Source organism: Anolis sagrei, chromosome 1 (assembly GCF_037176765.1).
Source record: "Anolis sagrei isolate rAnoSag1 chromosome 1, rAnoSag1.mat, whole genome shotgun sequence".
Lineage (NCBI taxonomy): Eukaryota > Metazoa > Chordata > Lepidosauria > Squamata > Dactyloidae > Anolis > Anolis sagrei.
This window is the reverse complement of record NC_090021.1, coordinates 125181793-125209076: the sequence shown is the minus strand read 5'-3', so window position 1 is coordinate 125209076 and position 27284 is coordinate 125181793. Positions and strand designations below refer to the sequence as shown.

Here is a 27284-nt window from a genome sequence, read left to right as displayed (position 1 = left end):
ATGAAGCCAAGTTCTGAGATAGCCTCACAACTTCTCATGACTCTTGACAGCATGCCCAGAACATGCTAGAAAACGCATACTCTTCAACACTGCACAGATGAAAATAGGAATGAATGAGTTCAGCCTCCACCTGAATTCACTTCTTCACCATCAAGAACCTATCCTTACTATTTCATATTATATTTACTTCAAATAGTCTACCTGACACAAACTTCTGATAAAAGATTTGCCATGTCATTTTAAGGAAATGATTATGGTCAGTTCAAAAACTTGTCAAACTTTTATGGCAACCTTGTGTCAGGTAGACAAGCTCAATTTTATATATTTCATAATATAACCTAACCCTGCCTCCAATGCCAAAGATGTTTAATATAACATTTAATCTTACATTGGGGATGAGCATTATTTTAACAGCTTCTACTTTCAGCAACATACATTCCCTACCTAGATCATATGTAGCAAAATAAAGAAAGTAGTGTACTACACATGCTTGTTTATGCGACTTAGTGTTTCATTAAGATATTTAATATCTGTAGACAAAAGAAAGCTGAACAGTTCTAGTCTTGATATGTATATAGACACTTAAAAAGCAACATCATCTCTCTGCAAAAAACACAAATAGGACAAAACAGACATATCTAATGGCATCATGCCACTAGCTTAGCGTTTCTAAACCCGTGGGTCAGGACCCTTAGGGGGGTCGCAAAGGTGGTTTCAGAGGAGTCACCAAAGACCATCAGAAAACATATATTTCTGATGCTCTTAGCAGAGAAGGGGTTCCTAAAGATCTCTCTGCCTATCCTTCTCATCCTTTTTGGAAACAGACTGCGAATCTTCCCACCAAAAGCCCTCCTCTTTCTGTGATTGGGCGGCCTCTCGGCCTCTCAGCCAAGGGGAGGACTGTATCTGAGACTCCCAAATCCCGCCAGTATTCTGTTGGTCATGGGGGTTCTGTGTGGGACTTTGGTCCAATTCTATTGTTGGTGGGATTCAGAATACTCTTTGATTACAGGTGAACTAGAAATCACAGCAACGGCAACTCCCAAATGTCAAGGTCTATTTTCCTCAAACTCCGCCAGTGTTCAAATTTGGGCATATTGAGTATTTGTACCAAGTTTGGTCCAGATCCATCATTGTTTGAGTCCACAGTGCTCTCTATGTCTATGTAGGTGAACTACAACTCCACAACTCAAGATCAATGCCCACCAAACCCTTCTAGTATTTTCCATCGGTCATGGAAGTTCTGTGTGCCAAGTTTGGTTCAATTCCATGGTTAATGGAATTGAACCAATTCAGAATGCTCTTTGATTGTAGGTAAACTCTAAATCGCAGCAACAACTCCCAAATTACAAAAGGAATTCCCTTGCAATCCCACAAGTATTCAAATTTGGACATATCAAATATTTGTGCCAAATTTGGTCCAGTAAATGAAAATACACCCTGCATATTTGCATTACAATTCATAACAGTAACAAAATTACAGTTATGAAGTAACAACGAAAATAATTTTACAGTTGGGAGTTACCACAACATGAGGAACTGTATTAATGGGTTACGGAATTAGGAAGTGGAGAACTACTGCACTTGCTGGTTACTAACACTATTTTCTTCCTGTACATTTTTCAAATTTCAATATTAATGTCAAAAATATGCTGTTTGTTTTGTGTTACATTAGAACAGCAAAAACAAATATTACTGCAGTTAAAAAAACATTACATGTTAAATAACCAAAAAAGAAAATAAGGTTTTACACCTTATTTTCTTTTTTGGTTATTTAACATGTAATTTTTTTTACACTACACTAATTTGGGAATTTGCTTTAAAACCCATGTGATTTTAAGTAATTGTTTTAAGTTATATGTTTTAATTTTGCGATTTTAAAGTATATGTTGTTTTATTTTTATATGTATTCAAGGCATCAAATTGTGCCTTTGTTGTGGGTCCCCTTCGGGATGAGAAGGGCAGGATATAAATGTAGTAAATAAATAATAAAAAGAGAAGGACTAAGTATGTTTCAGTCTACTTGGAACATGAAGTTTTCTAAAGAACTGGTCCAAGAATCCAGAAGAGCCTTGACTCCCATGTGATCATCATCCCACTTTCTTTGCTATTTAATTTGTATTCAGTATGCATTGTTTACCTTAAATAGTAGAGCAAATAGTTTTCATAGCTGCATCTTGCTAGCATTGGGGCAAAAACTGGGGACCAGCTGACAATTCTGTTTAACACTATTATCTGGCAGCAAGTGTAAACTTCAGATGTATTTTGTCCTTATGCATGCTGCTTTATAAGGATTTTACTACTAATGAATCCATTGTGGTAAGTCTTTGTTTCTGCTCATCTCACTAATCCGTTTCTATATTTTCTGGATACTACTCAGGATTTGTTATAATAGAAAATGTTAACTATTTTTAATAAATTAGCATATATATATGGAACATACTGACTTTTCATTCTGGATAAAGCCGTAATAAACACAAAGCCTCGTCTTGGAACTGTTTTTAGGGCCAACTGCAAAGAGGGAGTAGGCCACTGTTACCCAGTGGTAAACAGCTGGCAAATCCTACAGTCACAGCAACTGTTCCCGTTCCCATCCCTTCTGCCTCTGCACTGATACAGATGGGTCCTTTCAGGATGCTGAGGGGTCTCCAGTTGCTAATCTCTGATTTATACCAGATTTCTCTTTCCTATGAAACATTTTATAAAAAGTTTGGAGGAAAATGAACTGAATGTGAAGAAAGCTTAGCAATCAGTGCAGAATTAAGAAAAAAGGGTTATGAAGATACGAAAAAGTACACAAACATAAACATCTTTTTTTCTTCTCCTGTCACACAGCTTGAAAATTATATCCAGGATAACATGAAAAAAGAAATGGTAGAGATCCAGCAGAATGCAGTGCAAAACCAGACAGCGGTAATGATTGAAATAGGCACAAACCTTTTAAACCAAACAGCAGAACAAACCCGGAAATTAACAGATGTTGAAGCACATGTAAGTAACCATTTGTTTGATTAACCCACTTGTCTTGCTGTGGTTTGTAATAATTCAAGAATTATCTCTCTGTGTATTTTGAAGTAGCTTAATGATCAAATGTTATGCACACACCATTGTATTGCCATGGAAAGGCTTCAAGAAATAAATGAATGGTGTTGATGATTACATTCCTCTACTGCAGGGCTTCCCAAACTTTTCATGTTGGTGACCTGCTTTTTTTTTTTTGACATGAATCATTTCACAACACAATAATCCATTTTTACTAGCAAACTGGAGGTAAAACCAAGCCCTTACAAGAGAAAAGGACACATACATGCATAAACTGTAATAATAAAATGTATGGGGACACAACGTATTTCATGAAAACTTTTCATTTATATTTTTAACACTATATGATTTGTAAGATAATAAAGTAAATCTATGAGTAACAATATGTAAATATGTGCAAGAATTAAAAAACGAATAACTACTTAACATTTAAGACAAATCCTCAGCATCAAGGCAAACCCTCAGAATTAAAATAATTACTTAACATTTAAGGCAAACCCTGAGTCAAGGCAAACCCTCAGAATCAAATCTGGGATAATCTGAATTTACTGATACAAAAAGGAATTGTGAATAATCCTTCATGTGCCAAGGGAGGTGGTATGATTCTTCTAGCTTCACCTAGTGTATGCATCAGAATAATCTATTCAAAATGATATAAATAAAAATCATGCCCATTAGGTTAATTTGTATCATTTATGCAAAATGGGTGCAGCAAGTCTTCTAAGTCAGTGGTGTTGTGAATGGACCCAGGACTTACCTATGATGCCAAAATCTATTCTCAAAATTGGTTCAGTACCTTGGCCAGCAGTTTTCCCCATTATCTAGTTCTTTGAGGTGGATTTACTGTCTTACTGAAAGAGATTCCAGCCAAATTTGTAAACTGGGACTTCACAGAAGGAATTGTCCTAATGAGACCAGCCATTGCAAGGGGGAAGGCTTAGCTGTCCTCATTAGGATAGTGCCTGACTCGCCTGGCAGCCTTTGTTCCTGGCGGTAGGGACTGGAAGAGGATTAGAGAGTGAAGGGCTGTTTCTAGCATAGCTTTGCAAGTGGGAGAGGCCACCTGACCTGCAGCAGTCAGCAGTGCTGCAATACAGGCAGCCCCAAGTTACAAACAAGATAGCATCTGTAGATTTGTTCCTTAAGTTGAATTTGTTTGTAAGTCACACTCTTTGTAATTTGGCAAAAAAAAAAAAGGTACACGTTACAATTCCTGTGTGATTAGAATCCCTATTTAAAAAACACAAATCTTCCAAGCAATGGAAATGAAAACCACAGAAATAGACCTCCATTCCCTCCAGGAGACTCTCTTGTTTATCCTTGAGGTGTAGTTATGCTGTGGAATGAATGCAGCTTGACACCATTTTAACCACCCATTGCTATGGGACACTGGGAGCTGCGGTTTTACGAGGCCTTTAGCCTTCTCTGCTAAGAAATGCTGCTACCTCACCAAACTACAAATCCCAACATTGCATAGCATTGAGCCAGGGCAATTAAAACTGGTGTTAGAGATTAAGGATAGGCGAGGCGAGGTGGAGAGATACAGGGAGGACAAAGGAGATATTGGACCTAGAGCATCTATTCACTTTAAATCTGGCTGCTGCCTCCTGCAGAATTATGGAGTTATAGTTTAGGGAGAGACCTTTAAACTACTCAGCCAGGGAGGTCCTCAGCCTCACTAAACTATCAATCTCAAAATTCTGCAGGAGGAAGCAATCAGATAAAAAGTGGAAGAAAAAGTAAAAGGGGTGGAGAGACTGATAGGAAGAAAAAGGAAAAGAGGTTTGGAGAGATTGATAGGAAGAAAGGGAAAAAGGAGCTTGGAGAGATTGATAGGAAGAAAAGGGAAAGAGAGGTGGAGAGATACAAACACGCTTTGGGTCAGCACTACCATTTTGTGACAGGGAGGGAGGGGAGAGGCCCATTTGTAACTATAAGGTGTTCATAAGTTGAATGTTCATAACTCGGGGACTCCCTGTACTTCCATTGTTGTGGCAACCAAACAGCTGCCAAGCTGATGCAAAGGAGGGGGCTTAGCCATTCATATGAAGACAGTGCTTGCCTCACCAGGCAGCCTTTGTTCTTGGCAGTCGCATCAGGGGAATCATGCCTGGGAGCACATTGTTTTGCCTGCCACTTTGTCTCCCAAGCTTTTTTAGATGACACCAAAATGCTATGGGCAACACACCAATGGGTTGCGGCACAGTTTGAAAAGCTGAGAGAGAGCAAACGGAGAAGAGACTCTGATGGGAATCTCGATCAAAATCGAGAACTTACATATGTTGTGGTTCTTCCTTACTTAGAAGACTCCCAGAGTGCATCTCCAAAGCAGCTTTAAAGCAGGTTGGTGCCACTTTAACTTCCATGGCTCAATGGTATGGAATCTTGGGAGCTATCATTTTTATAAGACCTCTAGCCATCTCTGCCAACTACAGCTCCCATGGTTCCAGAGCATTGAACCACAGCAATTAAAGAGGGCTTCAAATGCATCAATTCTACAGTGTTGATGCACCTGGAGAGGCTGAAATTATGCACCCCTATGTAAGATAGCAATCTGAAAGGAAACTAGGATATGCTTTAGCATTTTAATAATTCCAATTTAACTGCAGGATAAATGAAAACACTGAACTGAGTGGGCGAAAGATTAAGGAAGAACAGGAAGCTACAAAGAAAAATAAATCGTCACATGTTTTCAAGTTGATGTCCAAGTCCCAAATCAATTGTGGTTCTTTAAGGGGAACAGAGATGTTCCCATACTCATGCTGGGCAGGGGGGTGGCCCTCACTATAGATCTCTAGTCAAATTCCATCCAAAAGAGTGGTTTTCTTAGAGCAACCACAAGCTATTACATTTACAGAACAAACAAGAGAATATCCTGAAAAAATAAATTCATTTCAAAACTCCTTACATTATTCACAAGACGTTAATTTTGGTGTTGAAGAACCTTTATATAGTTGTCATAGCTTTCAAGACTTTTACTTTGAAGGAAGGAAGAAAAACTCCTTTGGTAGCACATATCTCATGTGCAAAGTGGTCTATTATAGCTGTAGAGAGTTTCCATCTCCAGTAGTAACAGTGGTTTTATTTATTTATTTACCATATTTATACCCCGCCCTTCTCACCCCCAAAGGGAACTCAAGGCGGCTTTACACACAGGCAATTATTCAATGCTATAAAAACAACATACAATTAAAATAAACATTTGAATTAAAACCACATTGACAATTAAAAACATTAACATTCACTATTAAAACCACGCCATCCAAAATTGTAATCTGGGGTCATGCAAGTAGTTATTGCACATATTCAGTATCCCTCTACTGCACTAAAATTATTCTCAGAAGGCTTGTTTTCACTTTCTTCCTGAAGGCCAGGAGGGAGGGAGCTAATCTAATATTACTGGAGAGGGAGTTTATTTTATTGTAGTAACTCAATGTTTTAACTATTTATAATTACTGTTTTGTTGTGTATTCTATTGTATTTAATTGTAGGTATCAAATATGTGCTGGCTGGAAGCTGCCCTGAGTCCCCCCTAGGGGGTTGAGAAGGGCGGGGTAAAAATACCTGAAATAATAAATAAATAAATAAATAAATTCTACAGCTGAGGGGTCACCTCTGAGAAGGCTCTATCTCTCATCCCCACCAACCACATCTGCGAAGGCGAGTCAAAGAGCAGGGCCTCCCCAGAAGATCTTAATCTTGTTTAAATATTGTTTATTTAAATAATAAACCACCCGAAATACAATAAATATAGAGAGTTTGGAACTGAAGTACCTGAATGGTGGATTATTTTCATATCAATTCAACTTCTTTTTAAAATTACTCTGCAAAAGTATTTCCATATGCGTCTCTTCTGTTGAAGTAAGGTATTAGCATTATCAATTAGTAATATGATTCTTGAACATGAGATTCCTATTATGCAATGCTCTTCTCAGAAAAGTTTCCCTGGTACAGAAAAAAATGCATGGTTCCAAGGAATTGTTTTATTTAGCCAAGCTTTTAAAATATTTTTTCCTGTCTCAATTTAAGTTTTAACCTATTTTCAAGGTTTTACTGTGCATTTTGAAATATAAGATAAAGGGCAACATTAAAATCTTCCATAAAAATAACTCTTTAGGGACAATTTGGAAATACGCTTAAGTGTGAAATCATGTCCTGAATGACTATCCAACATGAAGGATATGAGTAAATTCCTCCTGCCAACTGAAGCCAAATTTTGATGGATTAAAGCAGTTGTTTTAAAACACAATGGGGGAAGTGTTACAGATTAAAAGACACAGGGTAGAATGGAACGGAAAGCCGCACTCCACATGACAGTTTTCTTTCTTCATTCTTAAAAGCAGATGTCATATTTGAGAGTTAAAAGGAATGCACCTGAGATGCAGATGCAAGTCACGTCAGTCTAAAACTGAAACTATGGAATGAATAACAAAATAAGACAATGCACTCTTACCAATAATACAGGGAACTTAAAAAAATATTAAGTAATTTTATGGAATACAAGCAATGATTTTAATATCCCCGGATATGATAATGTAGACATGCTCCTGTGCATGTTATACTGGAAATTTGTGAATGTATCCCTGTAGTCACAAAATGCTGCCACATTTAGGAGGCTGTATGTATAGATGTGCTTGGTGACTCCTGAGAACAACTTAGGTTGCAACCCATAGAATTCTTATTGCCACAGTAAACTTTATAATGCCACTAACATTTTCTAAAGTTTGGATCATCCTTTAATAAATAAGCATATTATTATCTTATTATTACTCCAAATGTTTAAATGGGATTAAAAATTTATTTTCTCAAAAATGTAGGTATTGAATCAAACATCCAGACTTGAACTTCAACTTTTAAAACATTCACTTTCAACCAACAAACTGGAAATGCAGATTTCAGATCAGACCAGTGAAATTGGTAAACTGCAAGAAAAAAACAGGTACGAAGTTTTCCGGTGTGCCAAAAGCATTTTCCCAATTGTGAAACTACAAAGGCTTGTAATTTGGTTATGTTAACTTCTGACATTCTTTCACAAAAACATATTTCGGAAATTGACTAAAATGGAAAAGTGCTAGGAAATATAATTTGTAAACATGGAATTTGGGAACTCTGTCAAAAGCTGTGCAAAGCTATTTTTAACATGAAGCAACTGCACAAATGTGCAGCATAAAAGAAACCAGGATCCTGAGAAGACATGAGATGCGCCATGTGCTGAAATGAGACCTCAGTCCCCTTCCACTTGTTTATATTCAAATAATTTATATTGCTTACATCCAAACCATTTATGGAGAAACACTGGGACTAGAATAATAACAATAAAATGTATTAAGGGAAACAATGGTGCAAGCTCATTTAACTGCCAGTCAAAATCTGGATGCCACAATAATTTTAATATCATATTTGTTTAACTACTGAAAAGATAAATATTTGGTAAATGTTCCTTTTTGGATCAGTTGTGAGTCTGACAAAAACATCAAAAGGTCTTGAATTCTTTTTGTTTGCCCAGAAGAGTTGAGTGACAGCTGGCCAGAAGAACTGTTAACATTTCTTGCTGAGCCGGGATCACATTAGTCCAGCTGGAGAAGAGAAGGAAATCGTGACCTTCTTTTACTCAACAAGCTTTGAGCTTGACCTGTAGTTGGCTAGTTCCACATGCAAGAGAAATCAAGATTATTGTTCTCCAAAACGGAATGCAATTTGCTGCAATGCAAGTGATCAAATAATGTATTAGTTCATTTGTGGTGCTTTGCAGTTCATAGTGATAGGCTGATATGTTAGCAGCTATATTATGGAGATAAATAAGCTGTTTTCTAAAACAAAGATCAAGCAAGTGCCAAATTATATGGTCCCCAAGCTTTACTTATCATCATATACTGCTAGGTTGAATTCAAAAACTGTATTATTCAGTAGGAAGCCTTTGCTGAAATAAGGTCCCTCAGTACTAGGAAACATTAACATTAGGGGGAAAGGGCATGTTTTCACATTTGTCTTCACTCTCCTGCTGTATTTGTGTATGTTCCTGAAAGGTTTGTTTTATGCAAACAAAATATTTTACCCAAGAGGAGCAAAGTAAATATGAGTTCAAGATTGCCATGTCATCTGTTGCATCAAGCATAGAAATAATGATGGAAATGAATAATTTTCCATTTGCCACTTACTAAAATAGACACTGTTGTTGAAGAAGTATATAACAAAGTATACGTCATATGAGATTATTTAAAAGTTAATGAGAGAAAAGTAAAATGAAATTTATCTCTGATCAAATTGTAACAAGGAGTTTTTCAAATGCTACCAAAATTCACATTAAAGATGGTACTAGTGGATGTTTGCTAATGTGATGGACATTCTTCTCTCAAACCTGTAGTGTCCCCACCTACCCACCCCCAAGTTCTGGAAATTTCCTAGTTTTAAGGATGGCAGAAACAAATGCATCAGTGAAATGATAGAATTGGATTCCACCCACTAGCTCTGTACAAAATGTGGTTTATAGTTCATTAGAAGATCATTCCAGAGGTAATGTTTACATTAAAGAAGGCACTACTACAAGACTCTTAACAGTTGAAAACCTATGTGATCCAGGCTGCATTGGAGTTATGAGAAAGTGGTACAACTAGGATTATACATCTACAGCAATTCTGCTGGAGTGCTGAGCTTGGTATGGCATGATGCATTCAGCATCTTGAAGATCTGTTTGTATTTACAAGATAGGAAGGATACTGGCATATGGCCAATGCCTGCTGAACCCAAAAAAAAGCTAAATGAGATCACAAGGCTCAGGGAGGTATTCAGTGCCTTGCATGGATTCCTACCTTGTCCCGAGACCAAAATCGGAAGAATGTATGCAAAACTGTAAATGATACAAATAAAAAAAATGCACATTGGGTTACTTTGTATCATTTATGCCTAATAGGAGCAGCCAGATGTCTATGTTGGTGGTGTGGGAAATGGACCCAGAGTTTTATTTCAAACTTTATAGGACTTACTTATGATGCTGAAATTTTTTCAGCACCTTGGATAGGTCCTTTAATGTCTGGATCAAATTTAAGGTAAATTCACCACACACTGATGTGCAGAATTTGGATTGTTTGAGTGGATATCTCTTTTTTTTATTTGCACAGCAAATATAATGTTAGAAAGCTCATTGGTATTACAGTGGAAAAACACTATTCCTGGGCTGGTGACAGATCAAGTAGTTAGAGAGATCCTGCATTCACATAATCAAATTATATCTTGGATCAGATGTTATTTTGCCCATGGGGAGAAAAAAATATGTGAGAGTCTCATCAAGCTCAGATTTTTTTTCATAGCAAATAACCTTAGGCAAAGCTGTATGCTGGACAATCCACTGTTCCTTAACTGGGTCAATTTTGTATTCGTTAGCTTTTTAGAAAAAAAAGTTCTTGAAATGGAAGACAAGCACACAGTCCAGCTCCAGTCAATAAAGGATGAAAAAGATAAGCTCCAGTCCCTAGTTTCCAGGCAGAACTCCATCATTGAAGAACTGCAGCAACAGCTGGTCACTGCCACAGCTAACAACTCTCTTTTGCAAAAACAGCAGCATGACTTGAGGGAGACTGTGCAGAACCTGTTTTCCATTGTTTCTACACCAAATCGTAAGTGAAGCCAAACACCCGAATTCTTAGTGAGAAAATGTCTCTTTTGTATTTCCATACCCTGGAATGTCCCTCAAATTAGGGCCGCTGTTTTCTGAACATATAGTGTAATTAGATCAGACATGCATAGCCTTAGGCCAGTATTACCACCTACCCCTCTGGGTATAAAGCAAAAGAACCACAGCTACCCTGAGTTTAGCAAGAGTGTGAGAACTCGTGTGCCTATATTTGTGTCTGGGTATTAAGATTGTACAGGAAGTCCCCCTGTTACAAACAACTCATAGTTAAGAATGGGGTTGAGACAACAGAAAGTGAGAGTAATCTGCTACAATTTTTCAGTGTAACTCCAGCCATATATCTATATCTATCTATCTATCTGTCTTTGCATAGTGAGAGAAATCTACCCCTAGGAAGGGAGAGTCACTCCTGGAAGAGTTTTCATGGGGAAAAGATGTCTCCAGGAAAGGTTTATCACCAATCCTTGTTTCCACAATGACCCCATTTTTTCAAAATCCAGTTATCACATTGACAGAAAGTGAGATGAAATCTTTTGGACACAAGCACAGGCAGCAAAACAACACCACAGGGGTGTTAACGCTTCTCTATGCCATCCAAAGCTAAAGAATATACATATTTGGCTGGAGTTACACTTAAAAATATATATACCTGTTCTGACTTACAAACAAATTCAACAAACCTACAGAACCTAACTTGGAGTCTGCCTTTCTACCATAGTAATTCTGAGAGTTATTCAGATCTGGTAACAATGTAATAATAGATGAACAAGACCTGCCAAACACAATCCTAGTTCTCCTCTTGTATCAGAATTAAATTAACCCTGGAAGGAGTCAGAAGGTCTTGGCACTTATAATACCAGCAAGAAAGATGCCAACAAAAACATTTTCCATTCCCCTAATTTTGAGAATGTGAGAAATTTCTCTTGCACAGAAATGTATTGACCCAACACTCTAAGAAGCTGACAGGGAAAACCTTTGGTCATTATTCAAAGATTAACTTGAGAAGGTATATACTAATAAATAAATCATAGTAATCTGAAATATTAATGGCAAATTCATTCTCTGAGGAGAGCTCCTCATGTAGTAAAAACCACATTTAATCAATAAGAGTGAAGCAATAAAAACAACCACCCTAAAAAAGTTGGTACTGAACTAAAACTCAGGACAATGTCTTAGCAAGCCCAGGAGGTACAAAATGCTTACTAATACTACAGGGTAGGTAGGAGATAAAAACAGGAGGCAGAGGAAATATAATGGTGAATCCTGGAAGTTGAATATGGCTGGTAGCTGACAGTAGCAGAATGCATTGCAACTTTTTGTTGCTGGTCCTATTTGTATCTACAAATATTTAATAACACTTCAAAAGATTTTTCTTTCTTTCAAGGAAACCATGGCGCCCGATATGGCCTGATAGGCCTAAAAATAGTCTCTTAAGCACATTTCCAAAACTGTGCATGTTTCTGCTGATAGCAGTGCACAAACAAGTAAACAAACCATGCTGCCTTTGGCACCCAAGTGGAAAAAACAAATCCTGAACAATTGCCAGAGTCAAGGGGGACACTTCTAAACGTGTCAACTATCAAAGAAGTGTGGAAAAACAATTAGCAGCTTGGAAGCATGCTTGCATTTTAAGCAAACAAAATATATCAACCCTGCCTGAATAGTAAACACTTTGCAAAGCTGAGAGAAAATGATTTATGTATGCGCTGGGGAACGGAATGGTTTAAGAATGGGAGATTTGTTTTTAACACAATAATCTTTTTACTGTGTAGTTCTCACTAGGAATGCACCACTGGGATGGCTGAAAAGAGATTCCTCCTTGTAGGAGTTCTTCCAGTCACCTGAAAATATCATGTAGGCCAGTGGTTCTCAACCTTCCTAATCCCACGACCCCTTAACACAGTCCCTTATGTTGTGGTGATCCCCAACCATAACATTATTTTCATTGCTACTTCATAATTGTAATTTTGCTACTGTTATGAATCAACATGTAAATATCTGATATGCAGGATGCATTTTCATTCACTGGACGAAATTTGGCACAAATTCCCAATATGACCAAATTTGAATACTGATGAGCTGGTGGTGGGGGGTTGATTTTGTTATTTGGGAGGTTAAGTTGTTGTGATCAAAGAGCATTCTGAACTCCACCAGCGACTGAATTGAACCAAACTTGGCACACAAATCTCCCATGACCAACATTAAAAACTGGAAGGGTTTGATGGGCATAGACATTCAGTTTTGGAGTTATAGTTTACCTACATCTAGAGAGCACTGTGGAGTCAAACAATGATGGATCTGGACCAAACTTAGCATGAATCCTCAATATGCCCAAAGGTGAACACTGGTGGAGTCTGGGGAAAATAGACCATGACATTTTGCAGTTGTAGTTGCTGTGATTTATATTTCACTTACAATCAAAGAGCATTCTGAACCCCATTAACGACAGAATTGGGTCAAAGTCCCCACACAGAATCCCCATGACCAGCATAAAATATTGTGTTTTCTGATGGTTTTTGGCAACCCCTCTGACAGTCCCCTCACAACCCCCCTCAAGGGGTCCTGATTCCCAGGTTGAGAAACGCTGATGTAGGCCTAGGGAAAAATATGGAATATTATGAGTTCTAATGGAGTGTGATGAATACTGGATGGATGAGCAGAGTCTTCTGTCAGAGGAAGACAGATCTTGAATCCAACCTACAGGTCTTCATGTTTTTTCCCTTAGCATCCAAGAATGCTTTGGTGGCTGGAGATGAACAGATCAATTTCAAGGATTGTGCTGAAGCCTTCAAATCAGGACTTACAACTAGCGGCATCTATACATTAACAGTGCCTAATACAGGAGAGGAGAAAAAGGTATTCCATTTTCTTCTTTAGGTTTAGGTAGAAAAATATACTTTTCAAGATGAAGAATCTCCCTAAAGGAGAACAGAAATTCTTTTTCATAATCTATCCTTGTGTAAGTTATTATGGTAATAGCAACAGGTACTTTAAAAACTATCATTATGCACACAGATTTGCCTAATTGGTTTTGGACAAATGTATTAATTTTTCACGAACTCCCAAGGTCATTCAGGACACCTGAAGGCAAGAGCAATGGCACCCTTGCAGTAATTACTTTTCATTTCATAAACATTAAGTAAGTCAGCATCCTATCAAAAATGCATTAAGAAATGAAATCCAGCAAACCTAATCTATATAATCTATATATATGTTGTTGAAGGCTTTCACTGGGCTGCTGTGAGTTTTCTGGGCTGTATGGTTTCCAATATACCTCACAACCTCTGAAGATGCCTGCCATAGATGAGGGTAAACGTCAGGAGAGAATGCTTCTCGAACATGGCCATACAGCCCGGAAAACTCACAGCAATCCAATAATCTATATAGCTGAAACTATTTTACTAACTGGCTATATGTCTGCTTCCATGTTAGAATAAGATATTTGGGAAATGGTTTGGCAAGCAGAAAGTGTAAATAGTGTCATTCAGGTTAAATGGTAAGAGCTTGGTTAGATTCCTTCTTATCAAATAATGGAAATTGGGACAAATATCTTCTGCTTTGCCTATTCAATATCAAAGAGTATTTACAATTATGGTCTAGGGATAACTATCAGTCATTGTTTAGGGCAAAGATAAGTCAAGTATGGGTCACATTTGAAGCATTCCTAATTATGCTACCTAGGCTGTACTACCTGGGGCTGGTAGAAGCTGAAGTCCAATGAGATATAGAAGGCGGCATGTTTAGGGACACAAAATGGACTGCATACTTCCACAGTCTCCCACTCCTTTTACAAATTAGTTCTTCTACCATGGCTCCAGGAACAATAATTTCCAAACCAAGTCACTGGGGAATAAACTAATCAAAAGAATATCAAAGAGTGTTAGCGCAGAAATTCCTTTAGCTTGCTTGCTAAAGGAATTTAGTAGGTAATCACAGCATCCATATCACTAAACAGCAACATCTAACTTTTCAATTGAATCAGTCCCTCCTCTTTTTCAGTAGCTGTCAAGCCACCCAATGAGAATCTGCCAGATCTATTTCAAACTGTCCTCAGATTTCTACCAACCACAGTTTTACTGTTTTCTGGTAAAAAAAAAAAAGCCACATACGTTTGAAAGAACGTGCCCCCAAACAAGGTCATTGTTAGGCGGGCAATTAGGCAGCATGACTGATGATACTATTTTTATTCCCAGACCTGCCAGATAGAGTACAGCGATTATAGTGTTTAGACTTCCTCATAATGCATGTTATTTGCTGAAGGAGAAATTTAATCGATTATCAGCAGCCTTAGGAGTGTAATCCATCAAAGACTATTATTGCAGAGTTCATTTCAGTGCAATTTCCATGGAGCCCTATCCAGTACCCTTGTAAAATTGAAGTTTTGCAGAAGCAGTCCTGGTGGATTTCACTCTTCATCTGGAAGCCATGGAATTATTACCATTACTTTATAAAGGAAAGGTTGATGACATTTTTGTCAGAGAGGGCTACGCTTCCCAATAACTCTTTCAAATTGCCAAGCTGTTACTTTATGTTGTTTTATATTAAGTTCTGAGAAGAGAAAACAGAATTATTGTTGATTTGCCAGACTGTGACTGTTTGTGTTTTGGTCTTTTCCTGTCAATGCCCGCTCTGGCCTCTCCAGAGCTGTATAAACATTGCCTGCATAAATGTACATTACTGATCTTGTTATTTCCTTTACAAAGCCTTCATTAGAAAGTGCAACATAACACTGACTTGCTTACTATTTCATCCCAGATTTATCAGCTAATCCTTTTCCCCTTTTTGTAAAATAAAATAAAAAAGGATGGCAAATCAATTCCACACTATATTTAAATTTCACATGGAACTTTTTGCGAAATTGCTCTAGGCAGGCCAATGGGGCATGGTCCCCCTGTTACCATGCATAACGCCACATCATAAACACCATCAATTTAAAAAGCTGTTTGCTCTGAGCTCTGCTGGTGACAATGAAGCCCAAAGCCTCTCTGGATATGTGGTTCTTTCAATTATGGTTTACATTTCACATTTTGTGGAATCTTTTTTAGCATATTTCTAAAAAAATGAGCCTGTGGAATTAAATAAGTTTGTGAATTATATGTAGTAGCTTAACATTTCATGGCAACATCCATTTGAAAAACTCAGGAGATGCCCCTCCTGCTCTTGACATTAAATTGTGCCTTCTAATAGTCAAAATGTCAAAATCTACCTTGTTCAGGCAAGTGACGAGTTAAAGGAATTTATTCTTTGAATGGTTCATTATGATTAGTTATGCATTTTTGGGAGATAATATGCTCCCTTCTGTTCTATTTTGAATCCAAGCTTTGATTATACAGGCTTCTGCCCATGAATGATTCTTCCTTACTTTCAGCTATCTGTAGGTCTCCCTCAGGACATCAGGGAAAAGACTTCAGAAACAAAAGCAGATATGTTTTGGAAACTAAAAATTGGCAGCAAATGACAAGACCTGCTGGAAAGAGGCTTAAGATATTTGTAATCACTTCTGGAATATATTTTACTTACAACACAGAGTAGTTAGATAAAAAGGTCCTAATGATCTCCCTGAGAATGTGGTCAAGGATCTTCTTCACTAAACAGATGTTTGATTCTGGGCTCGTCCACACAGTCATATAACCCGGAATATCAAGGCAGAAAATGCCACAATATGTGCTTTGAACTGAGTTATCTGAGTCCACACTACCATATATTCCAGTTCAAAACAGATAATGTGAGATTTTGTTCAGCAGTGTGGAAGAGGGCCTCAGTGAAAATACTGGCCTGAATTTTGATGATTGTTCCCAACTAGAATAGGTTGATTGAATCAAACACTGAATGGCAAGTAATTCAAGTCAATACCATCAGTATTTTGAGATTTACTTTGTTGGAGAGTAACGATAGGATTCAAGCTCCACTCTGAACACAATATTCACAATATGATAATGGTTACCGTGTTTGATTATTGGATTGGTTATCTTAAGAGTATTTGCCCTCCCGTCATAGATATACATATTTGTTGTATATTTCCCAAAATATTAGATATAACTAACAGAATGAAATAAAAGTAAACTCCTTATTTTGCTGCGTTCTAATAGGCATATTGTGATATGGAAACCAGTGGAGGAGGCTGGACAATAATTCAGCGGCGCTCAGACGGCAGTGTAGACTTTGACCGAACTTGGGAAGAGTACAAAACGGTAAGACAGAGCAACATTATGCAGGGATAGGGGGAGTCTGGATTTCAAGTGCCCAAAGCCACAGCAGGGCAATGAAAAGGAATTGTGGGTACTGTGGTTCAAACAATAGGGGGGAGATGAGAGCAGAGATCCCCCATCTCTAACAAAAGTACATAATAAATTATGTTCTATAATAATAATAATAATAATAATAATAATAATAATAATAATAATAATTTATATTCTGCCCTATCTCCCGGGGGGGGGGGGGGACTCAGGGTGGATCCCAACAAACAAAAGGTAAGTATTCAATGCCTCAATAAAAATAAGTACAAATGTAATAACCCAGAATAACACAACATAAAAGGACAACTTAAATATAACAGCTATAACTTACATGAAAATATAATCTATCAAAAATTGTAACTAACATAAAATGTGAACATATTATTTATGAATTCAAATCCCCATACATTTCTGAACAATCTTGATAAAACTCTGTCAGAATTCTCTTCATCTTTCTACTGGTGTCACTCCCCCCCCCCCCCCCCAAATAATTATTTTCATCTGAGAAACAAAGAGATTGAACCCAGGCCCTTTGCATACCCATGTAATGACCTACACTTCTTTGACCTACATAATATTGTGTTTGTGTGTGTGTTCCCCAGTAGTAATGTTTTTGGCAGGTCTCTGTGATTACTCTACACCGATTTTTTAAAAAAATGCCTAAGTTATATTTTGGAATATTTGTATTTTCAACAAATGTACAGATTAAATAAAGATGGAGATTCTCAAAATCAGTGACTAATCAGATTTTATTCACTCTTTTTTTCTCAGGGGGCACCACATAACCTATCATCCAATTTTGGATGCTAAGGAAAATCAAGCTTCTTAGTACTAGGATTGTTAGTATTAATAACAGTGTTTTCTTAGGATAAAACTAGAATATATTTATCTTTTTTAAAGAGAAACTGATGTAACAAATTTTTGCTTTCTTTAAATCAACATTTATGCTGGCTGTTAACACACACTTGTTTAATTTACAGGTTTTTCAAATGATGGCTATTTCTACCTGCCATTTCTTCTCCTCTTAAATTAGTTTTTGTTGAACTCTCCTCAAAAAATTGGAAAAATCCAGAAACTACAGTAATGCCCCTGAGATGACAGCTTTACAGCCGTAACACTTTTTAAATGTGTTTTGTCTCTTGGAAAAGACATAATGAGATGGAAGGAAGATTAAACTAATCCAAGTTTTTTTTATTTGGATTACAGGGATTTGGGAATCCTTCTGCAGAACACTGGCTGGGAAATGAGTTGGTGTATCAACTAACCAATCAGCAGCAGTATGCTCTTAAAATATACTTGAAAGACTGGGAAGGAAATGAGGCATATTCCTTATATGAACATTTTTATCTAGCAAATGAAGAACAAAAATACAGGTAAATCAAAACTGAAATAAGTGTTGAGGTTCTTGGACAATAATATAGCAATTTTATATGTGTTTGTATGTATGTGTCTGTATCAGAGAGAAAGAGAGAGAGAGAGAGAGAGAGAAGATATGCATGAAACATGAAGTGCAGCTTAACTTTCCACCTCCCTTGGATTATAGACCACTGTATGCATTGCTTATGTATAAGGAAGAATTCTAGATATGTAAAGAGGGAGCTGTTCTCTTAAGGAATTTTTAAGTTATGTGCACCTGCAAAAATATGCAGAACAGTGTTCTACGTGCAGAAATCACACCTAATCAGCAGATTCTGATGTCACAAAAAACCAGCAAATTATAAGTTATTTATAATTTGGAATTACTGCATTTTTAACTGAAATAAACAAGAAAGAGATAATGGCGGAATACGCATTTTCCTGGCCTTCAGTACCATACAACTTAACTTTGGAAACTGTTCCACTTTAGACAATATCTGAAGCTCCGTCACGGCTGAATTTAACCAAAATTACTTTGCAGTATGCATATGCACAACTGCAGTCCTCAACAGTAATTGTCATGGGGAAAGAACTAAGCAGCCTCCTTTCCTTCCTATTGATTTCCAGGGGAGGGAGACTTATTACTCTGTTGAACAGAAGAAAAAGACCTTAGTAACACTTTCAAATATATTATATTTGGTGCCAGTATTTATAGACTTTAGTTACAACAACCTACCAAGAGTACTCATTTTTAATTCATGTATCGTGAATGCATGTTTCACATCTTGACTGAGCACCAGCACTGTTACATGGCACTCTAGAATATTGAAGTATACTGTTCCACACTCCTGATAAGCAGAGAAGCTATTTATGTTTGTTTTTACAATAAAAACAAATAAAGGGTATTATTTCACGTTAATTGTTCACATCAGTCCTGTTTTCCAGGACTACTACCTACACTTTATCCAGGTATTAAGCATCTTTTCACAGGATAGACTGGAGAAGGGGATATATATTGCTTTCCAAAGAAGAAACATCATTAGTTTCTTTTCTTGGGTTCTGATTATGTTAGGCGAGATGGCTCCAGCCTGCCATGAAATTCCTTAGTATTTTACAAATATAAATTTATCACTGTAGTGATCCTAAATTTCCTTTTCTCTTTGAACCAACGGGGAAAAGCTGGGATTACAGCTACTTGCTGCCCCCCTTTCAGGAAGATTTGTTGTTGTTATTCTGTGCCTTCTGACTGATGGTAACTCCCAAGGTGAATCTATCATGGGGGTTTCTCAGGTTGGGAGTATGTGACCTGCCTAATGAGTTTCTGAGCAGAGAATTGACTCTTGGTTTCCAGTTGTGTTCCAACACTCAATACTGTGCTGAATAGGCAACTTTCAGCCAATGATGAAGAGTCCCATCCTGTTCAAGCCTATTATCTGGGTGAATATCTATTGCCAATAGTGTTATCATTGGCAGAAGTAGGTATTAGGTTCTCAAATTACCCACGTTCCAATTATTCTTGGAACAGAAAAGTCCAAAGATCCTTTAGCGACTGGACATGAGCTTGGATCAGGTGCCATCTTTCCCATAGCCTGGTATAACTCATCTCTTCTGCTGTCTGAAACAATCACCAGGGAAGACTTTGAACTGAACATGGAAGGCAAATAACAAACCTCTCACACCCTGCGAGCCAGCCGGGCTTTGGAATTGGCGTGTGCACATGTGTTCATGGGCAGATGTAACATTTCATTCCCTCCAAGCCTACTTAGGAGTGATCTGTTGAGTGTTTTGTGGGTCACAGCAATATCCTACAGAAAGTTGTAGATCTTTCATGATGAGGAAGCAAAAAATCATTTTGACTCCAAACCAAATATTTCCTCATCTGGAAATAGTTGGGCTCTGCAGCAGGGATTCGGATTTTAAAAATTAAGACTATATAATGTTTATAAAGGTAACCTTTGCAAAACGGGTCATTACTCTTGTCCATTTATATTATTATAAAATAATTTCTGAAGACAAAAATGGCTATCTGCAAAAATTATTCCTTTTGAAATGCAACCAAGTTTTTGAGCCATGAAATAGTGTGTTTAAAAACATGCTTGACTGATGAAACCGATATATTTTCACAGTCAACCTAACTGTTCAGCTATACCGAAACATTAGTTAAGAGTAATTTCTGTTTATCATTTCAAAACCCTGAAATACAAAGCAGTCAGAGAAAAGCCAAACAAAACATTGAAATATTGATACAGATGAATTAAAATGAGGATTGACAAAGACATTCTACTTAAGCTAACAATGCCATTTTCCTTACCCAAAGAACAGGATGTACTGTAGGAGGACCATAAACTTACATACGTATAAGTGTATGATGACAGAGTAATACCCTCTCTCTTAATTTTCAACCTTAGTTGCATGGATAATACCTCAGGAAAGGGCGGAGAACCTTTGATCCTTCACCTGATTTAGACTACAGCTCCCACAATCCAATCTAATCAACTATGATGGCTGAGACTGCTGGGACTGCAGTCCAACATATGAAGGGCCAAACATTGCCATTCTGCTGAGAGATGTATATGCATTATTTAATAAATGTACATCTCTCAGCAGAAGTACATGTCTTCTATGGAATGGATGAAAGAGGGAAGATGTCTTCTACAAAGGAATGGAAATAATTTCCAGTACTTGAATTAAAGGGTCATATTCAAGTTCAAGTTCACTTTATTATGGTCAATGACTAGCTTGAGAAACGAGGGACATAGTCCCCCTACAAGCATATCGGAGTTAAGGTTTAAGAGATTTAAAACTTTAAAATAAGTGTATCATTGTTAGGACATTAAGATAATTAACTTAAGAATCTAAGCGAATAGCCATATGTAGGATTATATGAAAACCCAACACAATTTATGGAATTAAAGGGGGGAATAGGGATGCACAGGGAAATTCAATCAAAACATATTGCATGATCAGGATTATCTTTACTCCTCAATGAAATGCTTTAGCCATTCTCTTCATTGAGCAATTTAACAGTAGAGCAATTTATGGAATAAATGAATGTATATGTAATAACCAACATTGAAGCAAGTAAAATCAGGGAAGATGAACTAAGGCCCCTTCCACACAGCTGAATAAAATCCCATATTATCTGCTTTGAAATGGAATATATAGCAGTGTGGACTCAGATAACCCAGCTCAAAGCAGATATTGTGGGATTTTTTACCTTGATATTCTGGGTTACATGGCTGTGTGGATGGGCCATAAGTGATTTGCATTTACTGCTTCCCTCCTCACCACAGATGCTTGTGGGCATAATTCTAAAAATGACATTTCCATTATACAAACATCCAATGCAATTGTCCTAACCAAGCTGTGGCTATGACTCTGTGATTCCAAGAGTATTATGAACTGGTGTCTTTCTTATACATATATTTTCTATCTATTGTTTTTATATTATGATCATGGGATACAGGCAATCAACAGTTAAAGTTAGTCTTCACTTTAAACATCAATTTCAGTTTAAAAACATCCCACCCCCTGGTACAGCAACTCGGGAGCAAACAGGTTATTCCTTTTCCAGAACAACATATTCTGTTGACAACAAGTCCCTGGCAAATATTGTTCAAAAGACACAGAGTGGATCATTAACCAGAGAACTGAACAGGATACTTCTTGGAAAACACTTCCTCTGTACTGCACAACCACAACAAATGCTTCAACGTGTGTTTGCTTTCCTACAGGATCAACCTTAAAGGACTTACGGGCACAGCCGGCAAAATAAGCAGCATAAGCCAGCCAGGAAATGGTTTTAGCACAAAGGATGCAGACAATGACAAATGTATCTGCAAATGTTCACAAATGCTAACAGGAGGTAAGAGTTGCGTTTTCTACTCTTCCTATTTTCACACCTTTCCTATTTCTATTGGCACCTCATCAATCTGTAATGCAAACAGCGAGTGGATGTTGAAAGCAAGTTTAAATAGAAAAGCTACTTCCATTTTTCACGTTTTGCAGTTTGGAATAAGTGGTTTGTTAAATCAGATGTGAGATGATTCACAGCACTAGAATGACAACTTCAGACATTAGGACTGCCAGAATGATCCCTTCTACATTTAGCTCTAATCAGAGAAGATGTGAAAAAAGGTGGGAGAAGAAAGTCCAGTAATGAATACATCCCCTCCTTTTGCCCCATGCCTGATGCAAACCTAGCACGAGAACATTAAGGGAAGAGATTTGAGAACCAAGAAACAAAAAACAGGGCTCAAAAGGATTTCAAGATGCTATCTAAGCATTTTGGGGAAGAAAGCTTAAATCTTATTTCAAAGCGAATTTTCCCATTGATATGCTATTCATTCATACCCCTCCCAAATCACCTCCCCCATTTTTGTTACGTGGTTTTAAATAAGAAAATTCACTTTTTAAATAACAAATAATGTATAAATGCACATTCACATGGAACAATAAAAAAGAAAGATTAACTTTAAAATGGTAGGAGCACAAAGTTGTGGCACAATGATAGAAGCACAAAGCGAAGAGGCAGAAGCATCATTTTCTTCATATTGTATTCATTCCAACCTCCCTCCCTCTCTTGCTCCCCCTCCCTCCCTCCCTCTCTTCATAAAGCCAAACATACCAGGAATAAAAACCACACACAATCAATAACCTAAAGTTCCTCAAAGTGGACAAGAGCAAAGTGGACAGCAATCTCCCCAAAGTAGACAAGAGCACAAGGCACGAGGCATGGAGGCTGCTCCCTTGAAGCCCTAAATCCCTGGACTCTCGTGCTAGCACTCCTTTTCATGCTAGCTCTTAACTCAAAAATCTGAAATGTCTTTTAAATTTTACTTTTAAAATTTTGTTTTATGCACGTGTTGCTTTATCCTTTTAAATATATATCACCATACAAGCATAAGTTTCTTCACAGAGCATCAGATGGGGGACATTAGTGACATTAGGGACATTAGCCCATGCATGGAATCATTCCATCCAGAATCTGTAGACTAAGCTGGAATTACGGCATTTCATGTGCAAATAATTAGAAGGACCAGCACAGCAGGATAGCAATAAAGACATCAATAATTCCATGGTAATGCTGTAGGAGATGACATACTGGCTGGGCAATTTTGGGAGCTGTTGTAGTTCAACACTTCCAAAATGCCTTAAGAGAAAACACGTGTTTTTTGTTCACCCTATGAACAGCTATTGTTAGGAAGATGATGAATTGACAGCCTACACTGAGGCAATTATAACACATATGCAATATTCTGTGCACAAGTAAATATCCCTTCTTTTTTCAGAATTCTTTTTAAAACATTATTTTTTTTAACAGGATGGTGGTTTGATGCATGTGGTCCATCCAATCTGAATGGCGTGTACTTTCCAATGCGACAGAACACAAACAGATTTAAAGGAATTAAGTGGTACTACTGGAAAGGAGCAGGCTACTCTCTCAAGGCCACAGTTATGATGATCCGACCAGCAGATTTCTAAAAAGAAATTGCACTTTGTACAACACACTTAGTGAAATAAATTCAAAATACTTCCACCTGGCAAGTATTTAAACTGCAAATAGCCAGAGACTGCTCATCCTGCTTAGACAAAACGCATAAGTACACTGCAGGAATTGACTTCCGTCCTGAATGAAAAGCCACAGAAGTTCAGAAGCTAGACATATACGACGGAATAATGATTTGGCAAAAAGGAGATAGATGGATACTTTTCAAGTTTAAGGACCACATGTCTTGAACATTTATAGCATATGTGCAAAACTGGAACTATGAAGCACATCTAAGTATGTCAAATAAAATTACTATGCTTAAGAAGTATGATTTTATGCTTTCTCGCCAAACTCTAAAATGAAGACACTCCATTGTAAACTCTAGTCTACTCCTTTCTCTTGTCATAGTTGTAAGTATGTAGATAATGTGATGTTTTGTAATTAACTCCAGTATTCAGATTATTATTATTAGTAATCACACATTCAGGGATATTTGGTAGCACAGGCTAGTATATTTAATAAGCTTTTGTTTTATATATCTTCTTTAAAAGTCCAATATTGTGTATAATAGATTGCATTTTTATCTCTTAAAATATCCTGGTTTTGTATCTATGTTTTATGATGAAATCCCTACAACTGATAAAGAGTTTTAACATGTGATGGCAATAGAATTTGTTAAAAAAGGAAAAGAAATTGCACTTTTTTCTTTCTCAATTTGTTTATGCTAAAATAATACCGGGTAATTACAATTCTTCAATGTTTTGAATGCATTTTAAAAAAACCAAAGAGCCTTCTCTAGCAGAAAATTAGCTACTGATTACAAGCTTAAAGTCTGCATTTTCCTTTACCAATGAGCATTAATTCAGGAAAGGAAGAAAATAGCTATCAACATTTGATCCGCTGTATTTTAAACAAATCATTATCCTTACTCCATGTTCTGCATGATAAATGTGACTTTTCCCGAGGAGCTTAAAAATACGTTTTTATTACTTACAGGAGCTGCAGGGAAATCTACTGAGAGCTCATACGGTTCTTCAGAAATCCAGTAACCATATTCCAGAGACCACAGCACCTATAAAGTAAAGGGGCAAAAACCAATAGTGGTTCAAAGGCAGTGCAGCAGGGCTTATTGAATATATTATAAAAAAAATAGATAAGAAGCTGAGTAGCTTACTACCATGCCCTCTCTGGAATTGTATGATTACGTACATGAAATGGCAATGAAAACATTGTACAACACATTTTTGTTGGCTTTAATATTTCTTAGAGGTGAAAAACTCAGCTGAACAATGTCTAGGCAGTGTGATTTATATCTAAGGAATGAACAAAGATTTCCATGTTGGTTTCTGGATGCTGTTTCAGGTATGACATACCATAACTTAAAACAAAAATAGATCAAACAAATAGCCCAAAGTTTTCTGGAAGTACCCCTGTTTTCAGAAAATTGCTACGTGGCAATCAGGTTATTTTTTTCAAGACCACAACACATATATAATTTGGGGAGTGAGAAAAGGTTCCATGTCCAAAGGGCCACACAGAAGTCCTAACACGTTACAAAAGTTTATCTTGGAAGACTTTATGAGGCACTCTGAAACTCTGAAGAAAGAATTATGCTTATGTTATTGAAGCAAGTTCACAGTGGTACATTGCAGCTGCATTCATTCAGGAAATGAATGAATGTGCCTTATGCCCATATAGGATGAAATACAAGTGAGATTCTGATTTCCCATTGTAGCCTCTTGAACCTATGCAAACACTACCAGCTTAGGTGGGATTGGGCAAAATTCCAGTTGGTTTAAGGTGCTGAAGAAGCCAACAGCTACAGAAAAGATGCAAACCAGAAAGCCTGCTCTGCAGGACATGAAGTGCCACTCGCTTGCCTCAGAAGTCTAAAATGAAATAACCTTAGGATATGTTACTCCAGAGAAAAAATGTACTTCAAATGCAATACAGAATTGTGATTACATATGTTTCAGTATCATTTTTTTTTTGCATCAGTTATTGTAGCAATTTGCAGGGCTGATCCAAGATGCTTCTCTATCTGAAGCAAAGGACAAGATGTTGTTTCCCAGATCAATATAAAGATGCAATTGCAGACAGTCCCCAAGTTGCGCACAAAATGGGTTCTGGGTTTGTTCTTAAAGTTAAATTTATATATAAGCCGGAACTGTACATTTTTAAGCATTAACCCCAGCTACACACACACACACCTTTGGATAGCATATTTATTTATCATGTCAGAAGCAAATCGAGAACACAGTTATAATGTATAAAAAACCACAAAGCTAAAACCGTGGCGTTAATGCTAAAATTCCTTTGACCAGAAGCTGGCCACTTCAAGTACCTCTGGTGTTGCTGTAAGATGGTCCTCCATTGTGCATGTGGCAGGGCTCAGACTGCATTGTAGTAAGTGGTCTGTGGTTTGCTCTTCTCCACACTTGCATGTCATAGACTCGTGGATAGCATAAGGAAGGGTTACACCCCTGTGGTGTTTGTTTTGCTGTCTGTGCCCCAGTTGAGAAGATTTCACCTCACTTTCTGTTCCTGTGATCACTGGATTTTGAAAAAAAAATGGCTTGTGGTGGAAACAGGTATTGGTGAGAAAGCTTCAGTGATAACTTTTCCCCCTGGTAACTTTTTCAGTAATGAATTTCCCTTCTGAAGGGTAGATTTCTTTCATTTCCTATTGTCTCACCCCCGTCCTGAACTATGAGTCATTTGTAAGTTGGATGTTTGTAACTCGGGGCTGCCTATATTTAAATTTTACTTCATTGTGGGTGGTATGATAGTGTTTTTGACTGATCTTGAGGAGAACAAGCTAGCTGCAGGTGGGAAAGAAGCTTTGTGACAAATCCAGGCTTCCTTGCAGAAACAGTACCATGGCCATATAGCCCAAAAAAACCCTACAACAACCCAGAAACAGTAAGGCCTCAGCTGTAAGGCCTCAGTAATGACCGTATCTGTGACTGTAGTATTCTGCTTTCAGTGTTATGCAAATGTTGGTATGTGTGAAATGAATGGAAAAGCAATAAAAATTAGAACTATTCATTGTTACATTAGCCACTGGTCAGCAGCTGGGATGTTTATAACAATGATTTAACAGGTCCGTTCCGGAAGGACCCATTACAAAAGGGATTGTAACAAAAGATCAAAACAAAAGCAGCTTAAAACTGTTCAATGACTTTTTCCACAGGAACAATATGATATCCTCTACAGTATTCTGCTTAAATGTGTCATTTCCTCCAATGCACCTACTTATTTTTCACCAATAAAATGCTTTACACTGTTATTGCCTGGTTAACTGCTGTAAAGTGGACTTTCACTTATGGTAATCCCATGAATGAGAGACCTCCATTTGCCCTGATCCTCAACAACCTTGAACAGGTCTTGCAGAATCAGCGTTGTTGCTCCCCTGATTGGGTCCATCCATCTGGAAGGCAGTCTTCCTCTTTCCTACTATGTTCAACCATAATGGACACTATTGTCTTTTTTTAGTGAATTATGATATGGCCGAAGTGTGACAATCTCT

General features: G+C 37.4%; 2 protein-coding genes across 2 annotated transcripts in view; one reads left to right on the top strand and one right to left on the bottom strand.

The window, feature by feature from the left end:
- The window catches only part of ANGPT2 (angiopoietin 2), a 52268-nt gene extending 26549 nt beyond the window's left edge, over positions 1–25719 (top strand). The window contains exons 2-9 of the mRNA XM_060788517.2: positions 2836–2991; positions 7860–7981; positions 10423–10655; positions 13398–13528; positions 16762–16863; positions 18115–18281; positions 21999–22129; positions 23588–25719. Of these exons, the coding sequence (XP_060644500.1) occupies positions 2836–2991; positions 7860–7981; positions 10423–10655; positions 13398–13528; positions 16762–16863; positions 18115–18281; positions 21999–22129; positions 23588–23748 (1203 nt within the window). The 3' untranslated portion in view covers positions 23749–25719. The remainder of the gene's footprint in view (positions 1–2835; positions 2992–7859; positions 7982–10422; positions 10656–13397; positions 13529–16761; positions 16864–18114; positions 18282–21998; positions 22130–23587) is intronic.
- Positions 1–27284, bottom strand: part of MCPH1 (microcephalin 1) — a 114355-nt gene that overhangs the window by 56347 nt on the left and 30724 nt on the right. The window contains exon 12 of the mRNA XM_060788506.2: positions 24750–24827. Within this exon, the coding sequence (XP_060644489.2) occupies positions 24750–24827 (78 nt within the window). The remainder of the gene's footprint in view (positions 1–24749; positions 24828–27284) is intronic.